At 39.9% G+C, this 18,995-nt stretch overlaps 1 protein-coding gene across 5 annotated transcripts; it reads right to left on the minus strand.

The window, feature by feature from the left end:
* Window positions 1-43: 43 nt before the first annotated feature.
* Window positions 44-18,336, minus strand: BTG3 (BTG anti-proliferation factor 3). Of its 5 annotated transcripts, XM_019659535.1 has the most exons (6): window positions 18,074-18,294; window positions 14,693-14,709; window positions 14,245-14,423; window positions 10,021-10,158; window positions 3,916-4,123; window positions 44-712 (listed from the first exon to the last, which is right to left on the minus strand). In XM_019659535.1, exons 2-6 carry the CDS (start codon window positions 14,702-14,704, stop codon window positions 473-475), a joined length of 777 nt encoding a protein of 258 aa, XP_019515080.1. In that variant the 5' UTR covers window positions 14,705-14,709; window positions 18,074-18,294; the 3' UTR covers window positions 44-472. The 5 variants fall into 5 exon arrangements, with proteins under 5 accessions (XP_019515080.1, XP_019515081.1, XP_019515082.1 ...); XM_019659536.1 differs by lacking the exon at window positions 14,693-14,709 and having other exon boundaries at window positions 18,074-18,336; XM_019659537.1 differs by lacking the exon at window positions 14,693-14,709 and having other exon boundaries at window positions 18,077-18,294.
* Between the last annotated feature and the right edge of the window lie 659 nt (window positions 18,337-18,995).

Here is an 18,995-nt window from a genome sequence, read left to right on the forward strand (position 1 = left end):
TCTCCCTTCTTTTTTATGCACAGAACAGAAGCACACATTGTCATGCCTCAAACTACTTTTTATTTGCAACTACATGATTTCACACAATTCTTCTAAACGACATAAAATATATTTCCTTGTGTATAAATAACTTACATACTCTCCATAAAGTAAATGTTCAAAGGTGCTAGAACAGATCGTCCACTCCTACAGTGTTCTCGTATGCAACAGAGTTGATGCACAATATATAAATACTCAAGTCCAATATTAAAAACTCAGGCACTTGACTAACTTTAATAAAGTTTCTCAAACTATATCAATATATCTAAAGTGCATATATATTTTTAAGAAAGATTATTCTCAATAACTTCTCTATAAAAATAAGTTTGATGGTTTGACCCACCTAACATTACTACTATGAATCTCAACTTTTAACTTTTAACATGTAGTCAGGCTTCTTCTACCTTCTCAACACCAACAGAATGAAAAGCAGCTAGTGAGGTGCTAACATGTGAGGATTAATCCAGTGATTCCGGTCACAATGCATTCCAGGAGGAGGTACCCACGTTACTGGAATTGGGCGATATGGTTTATTCTTCCTTCCCTGATTTGGATACCCAAATGGAACAGGAGGAGGGTAGTGATTCTGAGGGCCATTTCCTCGGTACATTCCTGGCTTTTTTCGGGGCAAAGGGTGCCACATTGGAAGAGGTGGGAATATCAGTTCTGAAATCTGTAGAGAAGAGAAAACAGTAAGTTAATTTAAAGGAAAAATTATCTATGTGTTATGTAAAAACTAGTTTTTTTTCCCAGATTCCACATTAAGGAAAAACAAAATCACCCAAAACCCAGAGTGACATTCCTATGGTCAAGTCTAAGTATGTTAAAAACTTCATATATTTTCTAAATAAATGAAAAAGAGTAAGCTCAAACCCAGCACTCTAACCAGAATTTTTTCTGGTTATTTCAACCAGGAAAGATCAAAACACTGAATGAATGGAATCTTGTAAGGAGACATCTTTATTATTTGTAATAGGCAAAGATTTCTTCTGGGAGACAGAAAATACATGAGAAAAAATTCTGATACATTTGACTTCATAAAAACATAGAAACATCAGGATTTAGCTTTTATGTTTAGGTTTATGATCCATCACAAATTAATTTTTTTGTGCATTGTGTCATGTAGCAGTTAGGTTCTTTTTTTTTTCATATAGGTTATTATCCAATTGTTTCAGTACCAGTTCTTAAAGACTTTCCCTATTGAATTGCTTTGGCACTTTTTTTTTTTTTTTAAACTGAACATATGTGCGGCTATTTATGGACTCTATTCTGTTACATTAATATGTTTGTGTATCTTTAAACCATTAACTATACTATCTTGATAAACATAATGGCTTTGTATGAGTGTGAGGCCTCCAATTTGACTAAGTTTTAAAATCAATTGTCACTTTCTAGTTTAAAAGCCTTTTGGGATTTTGATTGATACTGAGTTGGATCTGTAGATGAATTTGGGAAGAAATGACAGTCTTTACTTGCTAATTATCTCTGGGGGTACCTTTCAGAAGTATGCAGACTTCTCATAGAACAAAGATCCCTAAACTAGGAATTTTTGTCCTTACTTTGATAACCTTTTTTAAAGTTCTTGGAAATGGCAGGCTCAAAATGAAAACCAGAATGGAAGAAAAGATTAAAGTTGGACACTAGCACCAGCTTCCTACACAATGGCTTGTAATAACCATGATTCTCTGTCATGAAATTTTTGGTTAGTGAATATAATGTCAAGGAGAAATGTTTTATTTAAAAAGCACAAGAAAGACACTTCCATTTCTATGTCTTTGTTATAATTTTATTCTAACAGTTTTTCAACATGGGGGAAAATTAATAGAATTACATTTAAAAGTAAAATCTAAAATTAAAGGTCAATTTACTTATAAGTTGTTCAGCAATCAGTTCAACTTGGGACTTACATTCTGGCTTTGTTGAACAACAACAAATAAAATTCTGAGATAAAATTGCCATACATCTAAATGAATTCCAGGCAATTAAACAATGGTAATTTGTAGTATATAATACATCATGCAGAGAAAAAAAATGCCCAACATATTTAAGGCAAAGGTCTTAAAAATAATCCCTGAAATACAAATATTATGTTTGCTTATCTATAGGAAATCTCTCAAAGAATATAAAAATAAAAATAACTGGTAATGAATACCTCCATGGAAGGGCACAGGACTAATGGTTGGGGGGAGGGGGAAGACTTGTCACTATTAACTTTTTTATACCATTTGAAGTTGTTTTTAAAAGCAGGTGCATATGCTACCTTATAATACACATATACATATATCCCTAAAAATATGAAATCTTCAGAACTAATCTTCCTCTCAAGCCTAGCAAGGCTAATTAACTGAAAAAAAAAAAAGTTAGAAATAAAAAATTAAATTATCCTGAAAAAATGTTCAATAAATGTATGCTGAATTTAAAGACTTGGCTTCTCCTACTCAAAAACTCCCCAATATTCTGATTAAGGTCTACATTCTCATTTTAGCCCAAATCCAACTCGACCATAAACCTGGTATGTTTCATTATGTCTAATTAAGGCCAAATAAATAAAAATAGGTATAATTTTAAAAATATACAGTTGACCCTTGAACAACACAAGGGTTAGGGGCACTGACCCCTGAAAAATTGATGTATAACTTTTGACTCCCCAAAAGCTTAACTACACCAGTTGTGCCCTGGTATCTACAGTGGATTGGTTTCAGGTTCCCCTCGGATACCAAAATCCAAGGATGTTCAAGTCCTGTATAGATCAATGCAGAGTCGGCCCTCCACATCTTCGACTCCCAACCTTGGACTGAAAAATAGTACAGGTATGTATTGAAAAAAATCCGCATGTAGTGGACCTCTGCAGTTCAAAGGTAAAATGAGCTCAAAATTAGAAAAATGTACATGTACAGAATGAGGCTCAACTCAAAAGATTTCTTTAAAATTTTTTTTTTTTTAAGATTTTATTGGGAAATTGGGGGAGGGGATCAGCCAAGTTGTTGTTCTTCAATCTTCGTTGTGGAGGGTACCATCTGGCTTCCCATAGGCAGCTCGTGGCCTCTAAGCTCAAGATACTGTGTTCAATCTTAGTTGTAGGTGGGCATATAGCCCACCATCAAACAGGCAATCTTGTTACACCAGCTGAGCCATCCTGTCACTTGCTGGCAGCTCAGCTCGGGCACAGCGTCACTGGCCCATGTGGGAATCGCACCGGCGGCGGCCCTGCTGCTCAGAGCTCGCGCTCTTAGGCCAACTCTTAACCAACTGAGCCACTCAGCTGGCCCTCTTTAAATTTTTTTTTTACTTTAAAATATCCTTTTTGTTGAGTACTGTTAAGAATGTTTTTTAAGTATATGAAACGTTCTTTGGTATATGGGGTATAAATAGTAAATAAGTGAACATATAAGTGCATGCATGGTAGCTATGTAACTCTTCAACTGTTACAAAGGAGATATTATTTTGGCTTGAGTGAAAAATTAACTGAAATATAATTTAGCAAGCTATCTATTTATTCATGAAAAAAGAAGAACAAGAAAGTTAAACCGAAAGGTACAAACTGCAAATGTTAAAGGCTACGAAAAATGAGTGGCTATTTTTGAATATAATAAGGATTTTCAAAACATCAGGAATGTGTTATCTTCATGGTTTTTTTAATCTTTACCACACTTTTTGAAACATATTGATCCTACTTATTGACTAGTAAAGCAGACCTTTGATAAAGTGACTCAGGATGCCTATTTACATCTCAGAGGAGCAGTATCATGTGGAAAGGTAAGAACTGTGACTCAGAATCTTAAATCAGAGAAACCTTGGGCAATTTGAGTAAAACTACCTGGAATGACCTGGCAAGCCCTGCTCACAGACCTTCAATATAAAGCAATTTATGGTTACCTGGTACATGGGGCTCGGGGTTGCAGTCACGGAATTGGGTTTCACTTCTACTTCCTTACTTGTTTCTTCATCTGAAGAAGAGGATCCTGAATGATAATCAGAGGTAACCTTATCAAGGGCCCTGGTAACTTTCTTGGAGATCTCATCCTTGTTTTCATCCTCATTTTCAAAGCTGGCAACAATGAATGCATTGTTTTTCTCTCCATACCTAAGAATAAAAAAATAAAAATAAATTACAAACCCTGAGGTCATATCAACAAAGCAAGAAATATCCATATAAACAATTAAATAGAGGCCTGGACATGCCACTGGTTCAAGACAAAGAAGGAACTCTCCAAGAACCTGATCGTACATATATAGCATCCTAACCCAGCTCCATGCCAACACACAAGCCACAATTTTCTACTTCTGTTCTATTTAAGTACAAATACAAAGGGTGCTAAAAAAATGTATACACATTTTGGAAAGGAAAGCAGTGTTAAAATTGTAATACTCAATATATACCAATAACAAAAGATGAATACAAGTCACATTTGACTTCTGCAATTATAAGAGGTGCTCAAAGTGTCCAGACACTTCTGATTATGGCGAATTACTGCTTGAGCAACGTTGACCAAAGTGTCCACTTGTATACATTTTTTTGGCACCACCAGTAAAAGTGACTATTTTCTTTTCTACTGCCTCCTAATAAAAATAATTGTTTAGGGCTGGCAGAGTGGTGCATTGATTAGGAGTTGGCTTGGGACGCCAGCTCTAGCAGCAGGGCCCCGGTTCGGAGCCCACATATGAGGGCCAGTGACGCTGCGCCCTCACCACCAGCTAAGATGGTGAACAACAGCTAGACCTAGAGCTGGGCTGCCATGAATCCCCAGCGACGGCGTAGGCTGCAGTGGGGCTGCCCAGCAACGAGGGTGAGCTTCTGTGAGCGGCTGTCCAATAGCCAGCGAGCAACTGTTTCACCAGGGAAGAGTGCAATAATACCAACATGGGCCGGTGAAGCGACGTCCTCCACAACTAGACTGAAGAAAAAAACGACAGCAGCTTGTCTGTTCCCCTTCCCCGATTCCCCAATAAAATCTTAAAATAATAATAATAATAATAATAATTGTTTAAAACAGCAAAGAGGGGCCGGCCGAGTGGCTCAGTTGGTTAAGAGCTTGCCCAAGAGTGTGAGCTCTGAGCAACAGCGGTTCAATGCCCAGACGAGATGAGCTGCCACTGAGCTGCCAAAAGGTGGTAGGATGGCTCAGCTGGTGAGACCACGTGCTCCTAACAACAAGGCTGCTGGTTTGAATGGTGGGCTATGCCCACCTGCAACTGAAGACTGAACTCGGCACCTTGAGCTGAGCTGCCGCCTGGGTGGCTCAGGGGATAGAATGTGCGCTCTTAACAACAAGACTGCAGGGTTCAACTCCCGCATGGCATGGTGGCTACGCCCACCCACAACTAAATGAACACAGCACCTTGAGCTGAGCAACATGAATGGACTTGGAGCCGAGCTAGGTGCACCCTCCACAACTAAGATTGAAGGACAACAACCTGGCTGTTCCCCTCCCACAATTCCCCAACACTGTTCCCCTCCCACAATTCCCCAATTAAAAAAATAAAAATAAAAAAACAGCAAAGAGAAATTCATTGTTTTGATTACATTTTTGTATGTACCATTAGAATTGGCTAATTTTTTAATGTATTTTTAACTGACCACTGTAATGTAGATCCTAATAATTCAAGTCACAAATCAACTAGATTTACTTTTATCATGGTTAAATAAAAAGGGGCCCGTGCTTCCTATATCCACACTGACAAAAATGAGAACCAAAGCAACTGTTGAGGTTAAAGAAAAACAGCTATTGTTGAGGAAAATAAAGGGGTTTTTCTTGAATTGTACCATTACCTCATAGAGGTTCCTAGGATAACTGCTCACCTCTCATTTTAGTTTTTTTTAAAAAGTAAAATGAACAAGCCTTTTTTTTTAACCTTGCAAAATGTTTTTAAAGCCTTGATATAAGAAAATTAACGGTCAGAATATGTAACTTTGGCTGTTGGTTACTAAAAAAAGGAAAATAAATTCTGCAATGAGGGAAAATATAATGAAGAGTAAAACTAGGAGTTTTCATTCAGAGGACAAAAGAGAAACCCACAAATCTATTTAAATAGGTTGCACAATAGAAAAACTATGAAACAATTTCTAGTAAACAAAGAAAATGAATTGTTAAGCAGTTCTTACACAATAGTAATTAAAGTTAGACAAAGTGATGCTAAGCTTTAAGAACATAAAAACTTCAATAGAAAACTATGGTTAACTATACTGACTATGATGTCAATTAATTTCATTTCAAATAACTCTTGTCCTCAAATTATTTCTGAATCAGGGTATCCACAATAAAATAAAAAGCCTAACTGCAATAAAGCCTTTGAAAGTTTATACAGAAAACAAGTAGTCTCATAGGTGAGTTCTATTTCTTTATATAGCTTTGCTGTCTTCCATTGTCCCAGGCTGAATGGGGCCATAAATGCTACCGAAATATGGTGCAGAACTCCTCCCTCTTGTATTCGTTTTCAGTTTACCTCATAGGAGGAGTTGCTACAGGATGGCAGAAGGAGCACTGGACTCGGCTGCGGTTGTGCCACTGACTAGCTCTGTGGCCATAGGCAAGTTACTTAATCTCTCCAGGCCTCTGTTTCCCATCTGCTGGGTGAAGAAGCTGGAGCTGGCCGTTGGTCTTCACTGGTGATTCTTCGTAGGATAAGATGCCTTAACAGTTAGGGGAGTTCCTCACAATACAGAATTCATGTCTTCTAATTTCAAGTTTACTTAGCATAGGGTTTTAGCAATGGAAATTTACCCCTAAGTTCTCGCCAGCATTTAAAGACTTAGCAAATGTTGATACAATCAAAGGGTAATTCATATGTTAATACTAATATTAACAATAGGCTTAGGCCTACCTTCAGTTTTGCCCATTAATGGAGTCAAAATTCAAGCAAAACAGAAAGGCAGGAAATTTGAGAAAAATCCCTGCCTTTGTAGAAGGAGAAACTTAAATCAAGGGCAGACATCTAATGACTGAAGGATCAGCTGTATTAAACTCAGATTTCTTTGACATGCAAGTTCAATTAGGTTCTGCATCTTTTCCTTTGTAGTATTTTGGTATGAGTGCTCTCTTCATGGTAAGTGAAGCTGCTTACTATATTACTGTAACATTAGAATGTGCAGTAAATGCCTTAGATTTAGTAATGAACATTTAAACTTTCCATTTTTCAAAGACACACTTCTAAAACATTAAGGCCAATTTAGTTAATTTGAAAAAAATCAATAGTATCTAATGCTTTTTATCAGGAAAAGGATTATAGAAACTAAAAAAAAGTATAGAAATATGTTGAGTAGATAATAAGGCTGCCAACTTCTTATCGGAAAGATGTTATCTATTCTGTATCCTCTCAAACATTTCACTAAGAAATAACCTTTTTAACTATGTAACACTCTGCACCCTTCCAATATTTTATCCTGATGGGGTAACTCAGACTATGAAGAATGTTCTCTTTGAGTGCATTTCAATTTTTTTTCATAACCGTAGTCTCTAGTATATCTATGAGTTATTATATTTAATGAATCTCAGATATTCATTCAGTTGTGTAGCTGCTAAGTTAGCTTTGTTTTAATTTTCAGAGTATTTCTTTTCAGTTTTGGTCCAAAAGCACTAATCACTCTCTCCATCTCGTTTATTACCTTGTAGCACCACTTCTACTCAATTGCTAACATGCCTTTCTGTTGTGGGGTTCTGTTATCACTGAATGAGCATCCCATATTTTGAAGGTGATTGTCTATTATCTGTGAAAATTGCGTAAGTACCAATTTTCGGTAAAATTTTAATCATATATAAATTTAGAAGCCTACTGAATGCAAAGATTTTCTTTTTTTCTTTCTTTTTTTTAACTTTGTTGGGGAACAGTGTGTTTTTCCAAGACCCATCAGCTCCAAGTCAAGTCGTTGTTTTCAATCTAGTTGTGGAGGGCACAGCTCACTGGCCCATGTGGTAATCGAACCGGTAACCTTGGTGTTATGAGCCTGCGCTCAAACCACCTGAGCCAACTGGCTGCCCCAAAGATTTTCTTATACTAACAAGATGAAAGCACAATAATTTTTCATTATCTGGCATCATCAAGTAATGAAGTACCCACTTAAGTACAATGTCCACATAACTAAAGCTTTTATCTTCAGGTGCCAAGATATAAACATTTCAAAAATATATATCCAAATTATTTATATAATTACCCAACTTCTTAAACATCCTTGGACATAGAAACTTTACCCTAATGATTTAAGATCGCTGTATTAAATATTTATTATTTGTATAGTAATACATTTGTTCTCTTCAGCTTTTTTTGTTCCCATCTCTATTGCAGACTACGTAACATTTTTTTTTTTTGGAGTTTTTTACTACTGTGAACAACCCCCTTTCAAATGCTGCTTATAATATTTTATGGGTTGAAAAACTACATGACTTAAAGAACTGTATGTTATGTAAGAGTCAATCAGGATCCACGTGGTGGGGGCTATAAAAAAATGTAAGCAATTCAATATAGTAATTTTGTGATGGTTATTTCTTTTTTTTTTTAGCTGAGGCATCCTGCCACCTGTTGACAGCTCAGCTCAGGCCAGGAATCAAACCGCTGTTGCTCAGAGCTCACACTCTTGAGCGAGCTCTTAACCAACTGAGCCACTCGGCTGGCCATGATAGTTATTTCTTGCATATTAAGGTCTCCTGCGGGGGTTCAGTAGCCAAAATCTACAAAGTCTGACCCTGGCTTCAGATGAGTCCTTAATTAGTCCCAGAATCTAAAATTATTTGACCTTGGACTAAAACTTGAGAGATATCTTGTTCTTCCATTTTCTAACGGAGAAGGGAATGTTGGAGAATCTACTACCTATACCTGGTTTCCCAAAGCAAAAATCTTATACCAACAGCTTATAACAAACAGCTCCAGAGCTCCAAAAAATTCAGTGGAAGAATAACCATGTATTTTTGGCATGACATGTCTTCAGCTCCACTTTCCTTGTTGGAGATCAGGTCAAAGGCTATTATTAATACACAACATTGGAACATACTAGGGTTGCATCGAAAAGCATTTCTACTATAATCAACAGGTGAATTGTACCTCAAAACCAAAGAGAAATACCTTAAAGGAACAACTGTAGGAAATCACTCACTCACAAGGGATTCCAAGCACCTACCCATCCTGTTCCTCCTGCCTGGAAATGTCCTTTCCTCCTTCTCATCTAATCAACTGTAACTCCTACTTCCCCAACCAGCTCAAGTATTACCTACTCAATAAGAGTTTTTCCTGACTCTCAGCAGAGACAGTAATTTTCTCCACTATGCCACTGACCACTGCATTTTGTACATATTTCTATTATAGCACAAATCACACTCCATTGTAATCTGCTTATTCTTTCTTCTGATTTATCACACTTTGAACTACCTAAAAACTGAATGACACTTTCATTTTTTAAAATGCCACAATTAAGAATGCCTGATCCACAATGAATGTTTTTAGAATGGAGTACAATTAAATTTCAGACCTAACACTCACCTTTTACAATTCTGCTCATTAGAAGACAAGAAATAATTTCTATTATGAAAACAAAACCATGAATATATCAATCAGTTACTTAAAAACCCAAATGGGAGGCAAGAATAGAAACAGAGACCCACCAAAAGTTATTATTCAGTATTATTTGGGAGTAGCTTCTTTTCTAATTTGAAGAGGGGAAAGACAAGTGTACCACCAATGAAAGAAAACAGTAACTGACCTACAGGAGTGTAGGTGTTTCAATTCTACTTCTTGGTCTACAATAAGCTTCCTAGCAAAGCTCTAGAAAAACCCTGCCCAATTAGTTTTTTGAATTTCTTTGGCTGTAAAATAGGAATGTAACCAGTCCTTCACAATCACCTCCAGAAGAGCACTTTACAAAATCCACATCTGAGAAAGGCAAGCAAGCCAACTTCTGGCCATAAAGATACACAGGCAGGCAGTACCTGAGAAAATTTCATAAAGTCAATTCCAGCATGGTAATCAGTTCAGCCACCAAATTCAGAAACTCACCGACAGCACACCTCACATGGGTCCACCCATAGAGTGAGTTCCTTTGGCAAGCCCAGGTCACTGTACAAGATGCAGCTGTTCTCACAGGCTTTCAAGACGTCAGGATCAACTCTCTGAAACTTATTGACACGAATGCATCTATAACAAAGTGGAGTAATATTAACAGCTTTAATTGAATTATAATCTTAAATCTCAATGTATCTATAAGTATTTGCCAATGTGAATAAAAAAAAAATACCCCAGTGGAGAACTCAGGAATGTATCTACCCTAAATAGATAGTAAATGTCAACTAAAGGCAAAGAGGCAGCATCAACAAACTACCCAGTCTGATAAAAAGAGGGCTTCTGTGTGAGCCGAGGGAAATCACTAGAACTGGCTCTATCTCATTTTACCTAGAAACTACTAAGGTCACATGTACATTAAATTAGCAAGGAGTATGAAAGTTGCATGAATTTAGAGCTCTGAATGTCAAGTTTGAATAGACCGAGTTCATATATAACAAAATCGCTAACTAACAAAAGACTTCAACCAATGTTTCAAATAATATTAATTCTTGTGAAAAGTTTTGATCTGTCATTACCTTGTTTATATATCCCAGATAATAAAATAAGTGTTAAGAAGGATGTCCTTTGCCTTAACTTATAATTGTTCTATAAATATAGAATCAGTCAAGGACACAAAACCATTCATATCACATACTTAAGTTTGTTTCTTTTAAAACAGTGAAAAAGTTATTAGGTAACAACTAATACATGCATCTAAATAATAATACAGTTGACCTTTGAAAATGAGTTTGATTTCCGTGACTCCACTTATATGCAGATTTTTCAATAAATACCTTATTGCTTTTGATCTTCGGTTGGGAGTCCATGGATGCAGAGGGGACCATATTCAATCATTTATGCCCTTTTATATAGGGGACTTGAGCATCCACTGATTTTGTTATCCAAGGGGTCCTGGAACCAATCCCCCTCAGATACTGAGGGTGCAACTTTAGTTTTGGGGGAGTCAAAAAGTTATATACATATTTTCGACTGTGCAGGGGTCAGCATCCCTAACCTGTGTCAACTGTTCAAGAGCTGAGTTGTGATAGATATGTATGATATCAGGGGTGGGAGGGCAGTAGATGGGGGAGGGGGTTGTTTCTGTGCGAAGGGTGAAAAGGGTAACTACTGCATTGTCTGTACACCTGAAACAAACAATAAAAATAAAAATAAATAAAACTCCTCTTTTTGAAGGTTTACCATGCAATGGACAATTTTCTAAAATGCTCTGCATGTATTACCTTTTTTAATTTTTACAATTATCCTGTGAATTAGATACTATTTCCCCCATTTTAAGAAAGAGGCAAAGAGGATCTGAGTAACTTGCCCAACATCACTCAGCTAGAAAGTGGTGAATCTAGGGTCCAAATCCAGACCAAGAGGCTCCAAAGTTCATTTTATTAAATACCTTCTTCTGTCTTAACATCATCAATAATTTAGCAAATTCAGAGTAAAAAAAAGTATTTTATAGTATGTAAGATGCTGTTTGTTCCTTTCTGTAAGATTGCCCTATTAACACATTCTAATGTTGTGTAGGTTGATTCAAAAGTCCCAGGTGCTCTAGGATGAAAAGCAGTCAAGGGTAAGGAGACAGATCTTAGATAGTATGTGTTTTTGTTATCTACAATGAGAGGGATGTAGGCTCTAAGCTTAAATATATATCTGTAAATATAGATGCTTAAATAGAGACTCAAAATTTGCTTTAACAGAATTTACATAACTTACCTATTTTTACGCTGTTTTTTCACTTTATATGCTGACTACTTATCCATTAACCACTCTTCAAAAACAGGATTTTAAGAGTTGCATAAAGGGCTGGCTGAATGGTGTGTTGGTTAAGGTTGGCTTGGGACGCCAGCTCTGAGCAGCAGGGCCCCGGTTCGGATCCCAGATGAGAGCCAGTGACGCTGCGCCCTCTACAGTTAAGATGGTGAACAACAGCTTGACCTGGAGCTAGGCTGCCATGAGTCACCGGCAACAGCACTGGCTGTAGCCCCTGCTGCAGTGGGCAGCCATGAGCTACCGTGAGTGGCTGGCAGCCAGCGTGAGCTGCTGTGAGCCACCGTGAGCGGCCATCCAATAGCCGGCAAGCGACTGCCTCAGCCGGGAAGAGCGCCATGATAATACCAACATGGGCCAGTGAAGCAACGTCCTCCACAACTAGACTGAAGAACAAAAGGACAGCAACTTGTCTGTCCCCCTTCCCCGATTCCCCTCCCCCAATTCCCCAATAAAATCTTTAAAAAAAAAAAAGTTGCATAAAAATAGCCTATCAATTATTTAATGTTGAACAGTTCAGTTCTTCCCAATTTCTTGCAATTATAAAGTATAAGAAGCATCCATATTCATATATATATTTGTCTGCATTTCTGATTATGATTCTAGAATAGATTTTTAGATTTACTGTTCAAAGACTATGAATATTTTTACACATCTTGGTAACAATGCCAAACTGCCCTCCAAAAGCATCTTATTTGTATATAGCGTGGAGAAACAATTTTAATTTATAAACATGTTAAAAGAAAAAAACACTTCCAACCTACTTTATGGATTGAAGAGTATGCTAATTCTGGTTAATCCTATATTTTATTCATTTTTATAATAGTAGTGACCTACTATTAAGTCTAATCGTTTTCTACTTCAAAGATGGCTTCAAAATGACTTAATGATACTTCTGATCACATGCCAATTTAATCCTGTTTGGCTAACTTTTTTCCCTGAAGTTTTTAGAATTAATGGAAATGAAACTGTACACTGTCTGACCTTTAAGCATTTACTTGACAGTGTCTCCTTTTTCAGTAATAGTACGGTGGCTTGGCACTTCCAAAAGCCTTTGTCCAATGTCAATTACATCAGTGTAAAAAGCCTCAACAGCTCTAACTCACAAAAGCTCACTCTATCAGACATGGAGATGGGCAGAAAAAAAATTAAAGAGAATCAGGTGACAAGATAAATAACTTGAGTCTGCTTTATATAGAACATCCATATTTCTACTTTAATTCTCCACATTTTCCAACTTACCAGGAAACCTCTTTGGATAAAAATGAAGAGGAAAATAAATCAATTACTTTGATTCTTTTCTTTTCAATAGAACACAAGCTCACCTGGGTTTTAGAAAATGAGAAATAAATCTCATTTTCACCTCCCTTGCAGATTCTTTAAATAATCTTGCATTTGCAACAGCTCAGTGACTGAAAGAAGTCCTTTTTACATCACAGCACAGAAGTTGTGATTTGTAGAAGAAACTTTGGGGACAGCAATATGCATAAAGAATTTCTGTAGTCATGATAGCCACTGCTGTTTCACTTTTATTTTTTGTGACCACATCCACAAATGGGACAAGGTTTGACAGACCAGTTTAGCAGAACATTCTCAACTCAGGTTCCCAAGTGTTCACATAAATACTAGGGAGTGAGCATGCCAGAACATGTTCTGCAGGAGCCTGCTCTTCTTTCTTTATCCTATAAATGTAACTTATAAACCAGAAAACAAAAGACAGCTGCAAGTGAGAATTACCTTCCCTGTCAGAGCCAAGGCAGTGCTCACACTGTGGTGTACAGGAAATCCTTAAGAATTTAGGGTCAGTTAGACCTGAGTTCAAATCTCACAGCCACTATTTACCAGTTGTGGATCATAGGAAGTTACCTTCACGTATAAAATAGTCACACTGGCTTCTCCCATAAAGAATTATACGTAGTATAAATGAAATTAATCCTGTGTCTAGAACTTATTAGGTGTCCAATAATCTTAAGTTTCCATTTGCCATGAAATTTTTATTTTTTGAAAAAAACATGTAACATGTAATTTACCTCTAGACTCATTTTCCTCAACTACTGTGCCCATTTATGGGTGATAGCTTAAGAGGTCCTCTAAAATTGAGAAAACCCCCCAAGTACCTGTGCTACATGTAAGAATTCACTCAACCAGGAGCCAAACTATAACCACAAGACTAACTCCCATGAGCGTCCAGTATCCGCCTCTCAAGTCCAGGCAGTGGGACTCTAACAGCAAATACATATATTTCAAAATAAGTAAGGAAAAAATACTGAAACACCCCAAACTTATGTATTTTGCAGATAAACTATGAAAGGCATGGACTGGACACCCTTCAGTCCTTTGGCCTTGCGTTCATTTCAAGAGTTGATCAGCCTCTTCACTTATTCTAATCTAATCCTTTACCTGTAGGCCTGTCCTTTTGATGGTTTTTCAGGATACCAGTGATTTTTATATTTTTCTTGAAGTATTAGAGTCAATTTTTCAGCAAACCTTTCAACAGCCTCTTTTTTCAACTTATCATGTTTTCGAACTAGCCTTGTGAAAAAGAAGACAACAGCAGCAATTTCGTTCTTCATCTTTCCCTGCAAAGATAAAATAGTTTTTCTCAAAAAAAAACCAAAAAAAAAACACACACACACAAAAAAAAAACCCCACAAAATTGGAAAATAAAGCTCTGCAAAATATCCCTTCTTTCGGCTCCCCATTCTCCTTCCAATTTTATCTTGTTTCATTGGCTCATATCTGAAGTAGAGAACAATCACTAATTTATGCTATAAAGACCTTATTACAGAATATTATTTAAGAATCTTATCACTTAGCTTTGTGAAGAAGTTCAGTAAAGAGAGCACACCAAATTGTTCATGTTGGCTAAAATAAAATCAGAGATATCACTCAGAGAAGCACTGTAATAATACCACTATATAGTTTTTACTAAATGTGTCAATACTAAATGCTGCAATAACTTAAGTTTAAAATTCTGTGAAATAATTTGAGCTTTAAAACACAAAAAGTTCACTTTAAAATCCAGTATTGCAGAGCCATTATAGAAAGTTTGGCAGTTCCTAAAAAGGTTAGATATAGAGTTAACATATGACCAAGCAAGGCTGCTACTAGCTACAAACCCCAGAGAAAAAAAAAATACATGTCTACACAAAAACTTGTACACAAACGTCCATAGCAGCATTTTTTTATAATAGCCAAAAAGTGGAAACAACCCAAATGTCCATCAACTGATAAATGGATAAACATATAGAATGGAATATTATTCAGCAACAAAAAGTGATGAAGTACTGATATACACACTACAGCATGGCTGAACCTTGACTATATTTTACCACGTTAAAATGTATTAGAAATGTTTGCTCATCTTGCGGAACACTCGCAAACCACGTTACTTGCAATCCAAGGTTTAATTGTATATGAAATGTCCACAACAGGCAAATACATATATATATATAGACAGAAAGTAGAGTAGTGGCTTAGAGGCAGTAATAATGGAGGGGTAAAAGGAGTGATGTCAATAAGCATAGGGTTTCTTTTCGAGGTGATGAGAATATCCTAAAATTGACGGTGGTAATGGTCGCACAACTCTATTAATATACTAAAACCAACAAACTATACATTGTAAATGTGTGAATTATATGGTATGTGAATATTTCAATAAAGCTGCTATATACATATATATATATATATATATATATATATATATATATATATACATAAAGAAATATAGAAAAAAAAACCAGTATGAAGTGTTTATAAGCATTCTTTCAGGAACAGATATAGCAGGGGTGCCAAAGACATACACATGAATTGTATTCATCTTTTGTTATTGGTATATATTATAATTTTAATACTTTTTTTCTTTTCTTAAAATGTGTATACATTTTTTTGGCATCCTCTGTATTTACCTAAAAGATATAACAAAAAATAGTGGCTCTCCCTTCTCTCTTACGAAAATGGAAATTCAGGACCATCTACAGAAAATCAAACTAAAAAAAATTAGAAATTTAGCTGCATTTTGCAAGTGCCTCAAGGCAGATCTTTAAATGGCAGATCTGATTTATCATTGATTAATCCATAAAGGCCAAAAAAACTTGTCCTGGGATTGTTTCGATGTATATTCTGTCTTTATGCGATGAGCTCATTCATTTGGCTGCTGTAAGTAACTTGGAGTTATTCAGGTGCTGCATTTCCTAAGCAACATCACCTTTTTCTAAGCCAATTATTAAAGACTTACAGCCTCTGTTATGTTGAATATAAAACCCGACTAACCTGATAGTTTGTGTTCTCACACATTCAAAAAATAAAGCTGATTCTGTTAACTTCCTTTTTCTTTTCTCAAATCTGTTCTTAAAGTCTCTCTTCATAATATGATTCCCCTACTCCTTGTGCAAATTCAAACAAGGGATCTCACTGTGAAATAAATTCTATATAGTTATCTGAGAGGTGTGCTGGCAGCATAGCCACCCTGATCCTGGATGGGAAGACACCCAAACCTTCCTCCTGGAATCCTAGAATGCCAAGTCCACTTTCTATGGCCAGCTACCAGGTACTGGGCTGCACATCAGAGTGTGCAGGCACCACAACCCCAGCCCTCCACAACTGCTGTGCAGCCTCCTCCAGGGAAAAAAAAAAAAAGTGAGCCATTTCCACTTTATAAAGCTATATTTATTCTCCATCACGTTATGATGGAAAAGAAAACCCATCGCAATTTAATATATGGTTTGGGATAAAAGTTGCTGATGGAACTACATTAGCCTCCACTCCACCAAAGAAAACAAGGAACCACACTAAAGAAATGTACTGAAATCCTTAGCTAGATCATTCTCATTCATTACATTTGCCAACTATGTTCCACATATACGAGCTTGGGGTTTTATTCCCCACCTCCTTTATTTTTGCTTTGTTCCATATCAAAACTAAAAGAAGGAAGGAAGGAAAGAACCACTTAGTGGTTGCTCTTGGTTGTAACACAAGATGAGTCATATGGAATTACCCCCCCCCCCCCCCCATTTTGAACAAAATGATGCCTGGAAACGCTGACAAATGAACCCACTTCCACCAGTCTGTATTCTCGGAGTACCAAAAGGCAAAAGAGGGAGAATTAGAAAGTCAAGAGGAGAGAAACCAGGAGAAGCAAGCAGGGCCCACAGGACCTTCGGCGCCTTGAGTTAAGTGGCCGCCAATTCCCCCACCCACACTCAGGGCGAAAAGCTCCCATTTTAAATATCGCACGGTGACGTCATCCTGGGACGTCGTCACCGCGGCGGCTGCTCCTCAAGTTGTACTTTGTTCCGCAGGCTCCCCTGCTCACGGGGGCGTGCACAGAAGCCCGAGGGCAGCCCAGCCCTGCCTTCCCGTTTCTAACTTTGTACTTCTCCCTCCCTTGTAACGAAAAACGAATCGCAGCCGTTTCTAGAAACAAAATCTCTCTCCTGCTATAGACGTTTCCAAAGGCTGGGGAAGCGGGGACCCGGCCGTGGGGGTGACAAGCCCTGGACCAGTCTCAGCAGCGTCACAGAGCGGGCTCCGGACGCCGAGCAGACACGGGGTTCCCACGGGGCCGGAAGCCGGACTTTCTCAGCCACCAAACCTGCTGCCGAGCGCTCGCGTCCGGCTCCGGGCGTGCAGGGGAGTGGGCGCCAACACCGCCCCCCGCGACTCCACGAGCGGCCTGCAAGCGCGTCCAACTTGTGCAGCCGCGGTCTCCCCCGAATCCAAGGGGAAGGGCGCGGAGCCCCATTCTCTTCCTCCCCAAGACCCGCACAGGGGGCGCCCGCTCTGCGCGCGGGGCTGCGGCCCCCAGGCAGGGTCCCATGTCGAGGGCCGGGCTCCCCTCAGGCGCTCCTCTCAGCACGCCGGGCTCCAGAAAACACAAGGACGCGCAAGAGGGGTGGCAGGGTGCCGGGAGACGCGGGGCTGTCGCCCACCCCGGAGCGGAAGGGAGCGCGCGGTGGAAACGTGGCAGGAGCCTCGAGGCGGCGTCTCCTCAGTCCCGATCCCGCCGAGGGTCCCGCGGCGACCCCAGCGGTCCGCCCCCGCGACCCCCCGCCGTTCCTTCGCGCAGAGCCGGCGCCGACGCAGCCCGGTCCCACCCGGCACTCCTCCCAGCTCCTCCGCGCGCCGCCCGCCAGCGAGCCTTCGACGTGGCCGCGGGGGCGCACGGACCACCCTCCCCCTGCTGCCCTCCGCGCCAACATGCCCGCCTGCCCCAGCCACTTCTCCTCACCGCCGCCGCCGCCGCCGCTCGGTGGCCGTAGATTCCGCAGCCCCGACCCTCTCGGGGCGTTGAACCGAGGGTGCCGCCTCAGTGAGCCGGCGCCCGGCGGCAGGGAGCGCAGCTCGCCTTGTCCCGCGCGTGCGACTCCCGCGTCGTCGGGCCGCCGAGCGCGCGCTGAGAGGGCGGGCAGGCGGGCGAGAGCGGGCGAGAGCGCGCGAGCGAGTGAGCGAGCGCGGACCTGAGGCGGAGCGCGGGGGGCTCGCGGCCCGGAAGAGGGGAGGGGCGATGACCCGGGAAAGGGTTGGCGCCGTGCGGGACCGGCTTGCGCATCTGGAGGGAGGAGCCTGGGGGCGGGGCCTCGCCGAGAGCCCGGCCCCCAGACCCGGGCTGCTGAGCGCCCGGCGCAGACAGACCCTCCAGTCCGACGGCGAGGGCTACACCTCTGTGCAGGCTGCGGTTTCCAGGAAAGGCCCGCTCTGGGGGAGGAGTCGATCCTCGCCGCCCGCCCTACCTGCTGCAGCACCTTCGAGGGTCGCGCAGACCTCGATCCCAGGGCTCACTGGGCCTCTGTTTCCCTCTTTGGACTCTCCTTACCGCTCTGCGCCCTTGACATCCTCCCTCCTGGAGTGCGAGCTCTAGGTCCGGCTCTGTAGAGCTCCAGTTCTCTAGACCCAGGGCTTGCGGGGGCAACACGGACCAGACAGAAGGAAGATTTTGCATTTAATGGACTGATCCTTGTCCTTCTAGCTATAGTAATTGCAGTCATGTCAACTGTGCAGCCACCGTGTTATATTTTAGGTTATTTAGAACTCCTAGTTGGGCTCTTCCCTCAGAGCAGAGACTACCTCTTGTTGACCCACGTATCCCGCCCGGCCTGGCACTGAGCATAGTTTCCTGAATAAAGGAGAGGCTCCTGGGATGTTGACTGAAT

Source organism: Hipposideros armiger, unplaced genomic scaffold (genome assembly GCF_001890085.2).
Source record: "Hipposideros armiger isolate ML-2016 unplaced genomic scaffold, ASM189008v1 scaffold_300, whole genome shotgun sequence".
In the NCBI taxonomy this organism is placed as follows: Eukaryota; Metazoa; Chordata; class Mammalia; order Chiroptera; family Hipposideridae; genus Hipposideros; species Hipposideros armiger.

What these genes read in the sequence shown, in the direction of transcription:
- BTG3 (XM_019659532.1), bottom strand. Translation starts at nt 17,662, where the DNA reads ATGGGACCCTGCCTGGGGGCCGCAGCCCCGCGCGCAGAGCGGGCGCCC. An exon ending in ACGCGAGCGCTCGGCAGCAG is followed by an intron (nt 14,424 to 17,437) that starts GTTTGGTGGCTG and finishes TTATCTTTGCAG; the next exon opens with GGAAAGATGAAGAACGAAAT. An exon ending in CCATGTGAGGTGTGCTGTCG is followed by an intron (nt 4,124 to 10,020) that starts GTGAGTTTCTGA and finishes TTTTATTCTTAG; the next exon opens with GTATGGAGAGAAAAACAATG.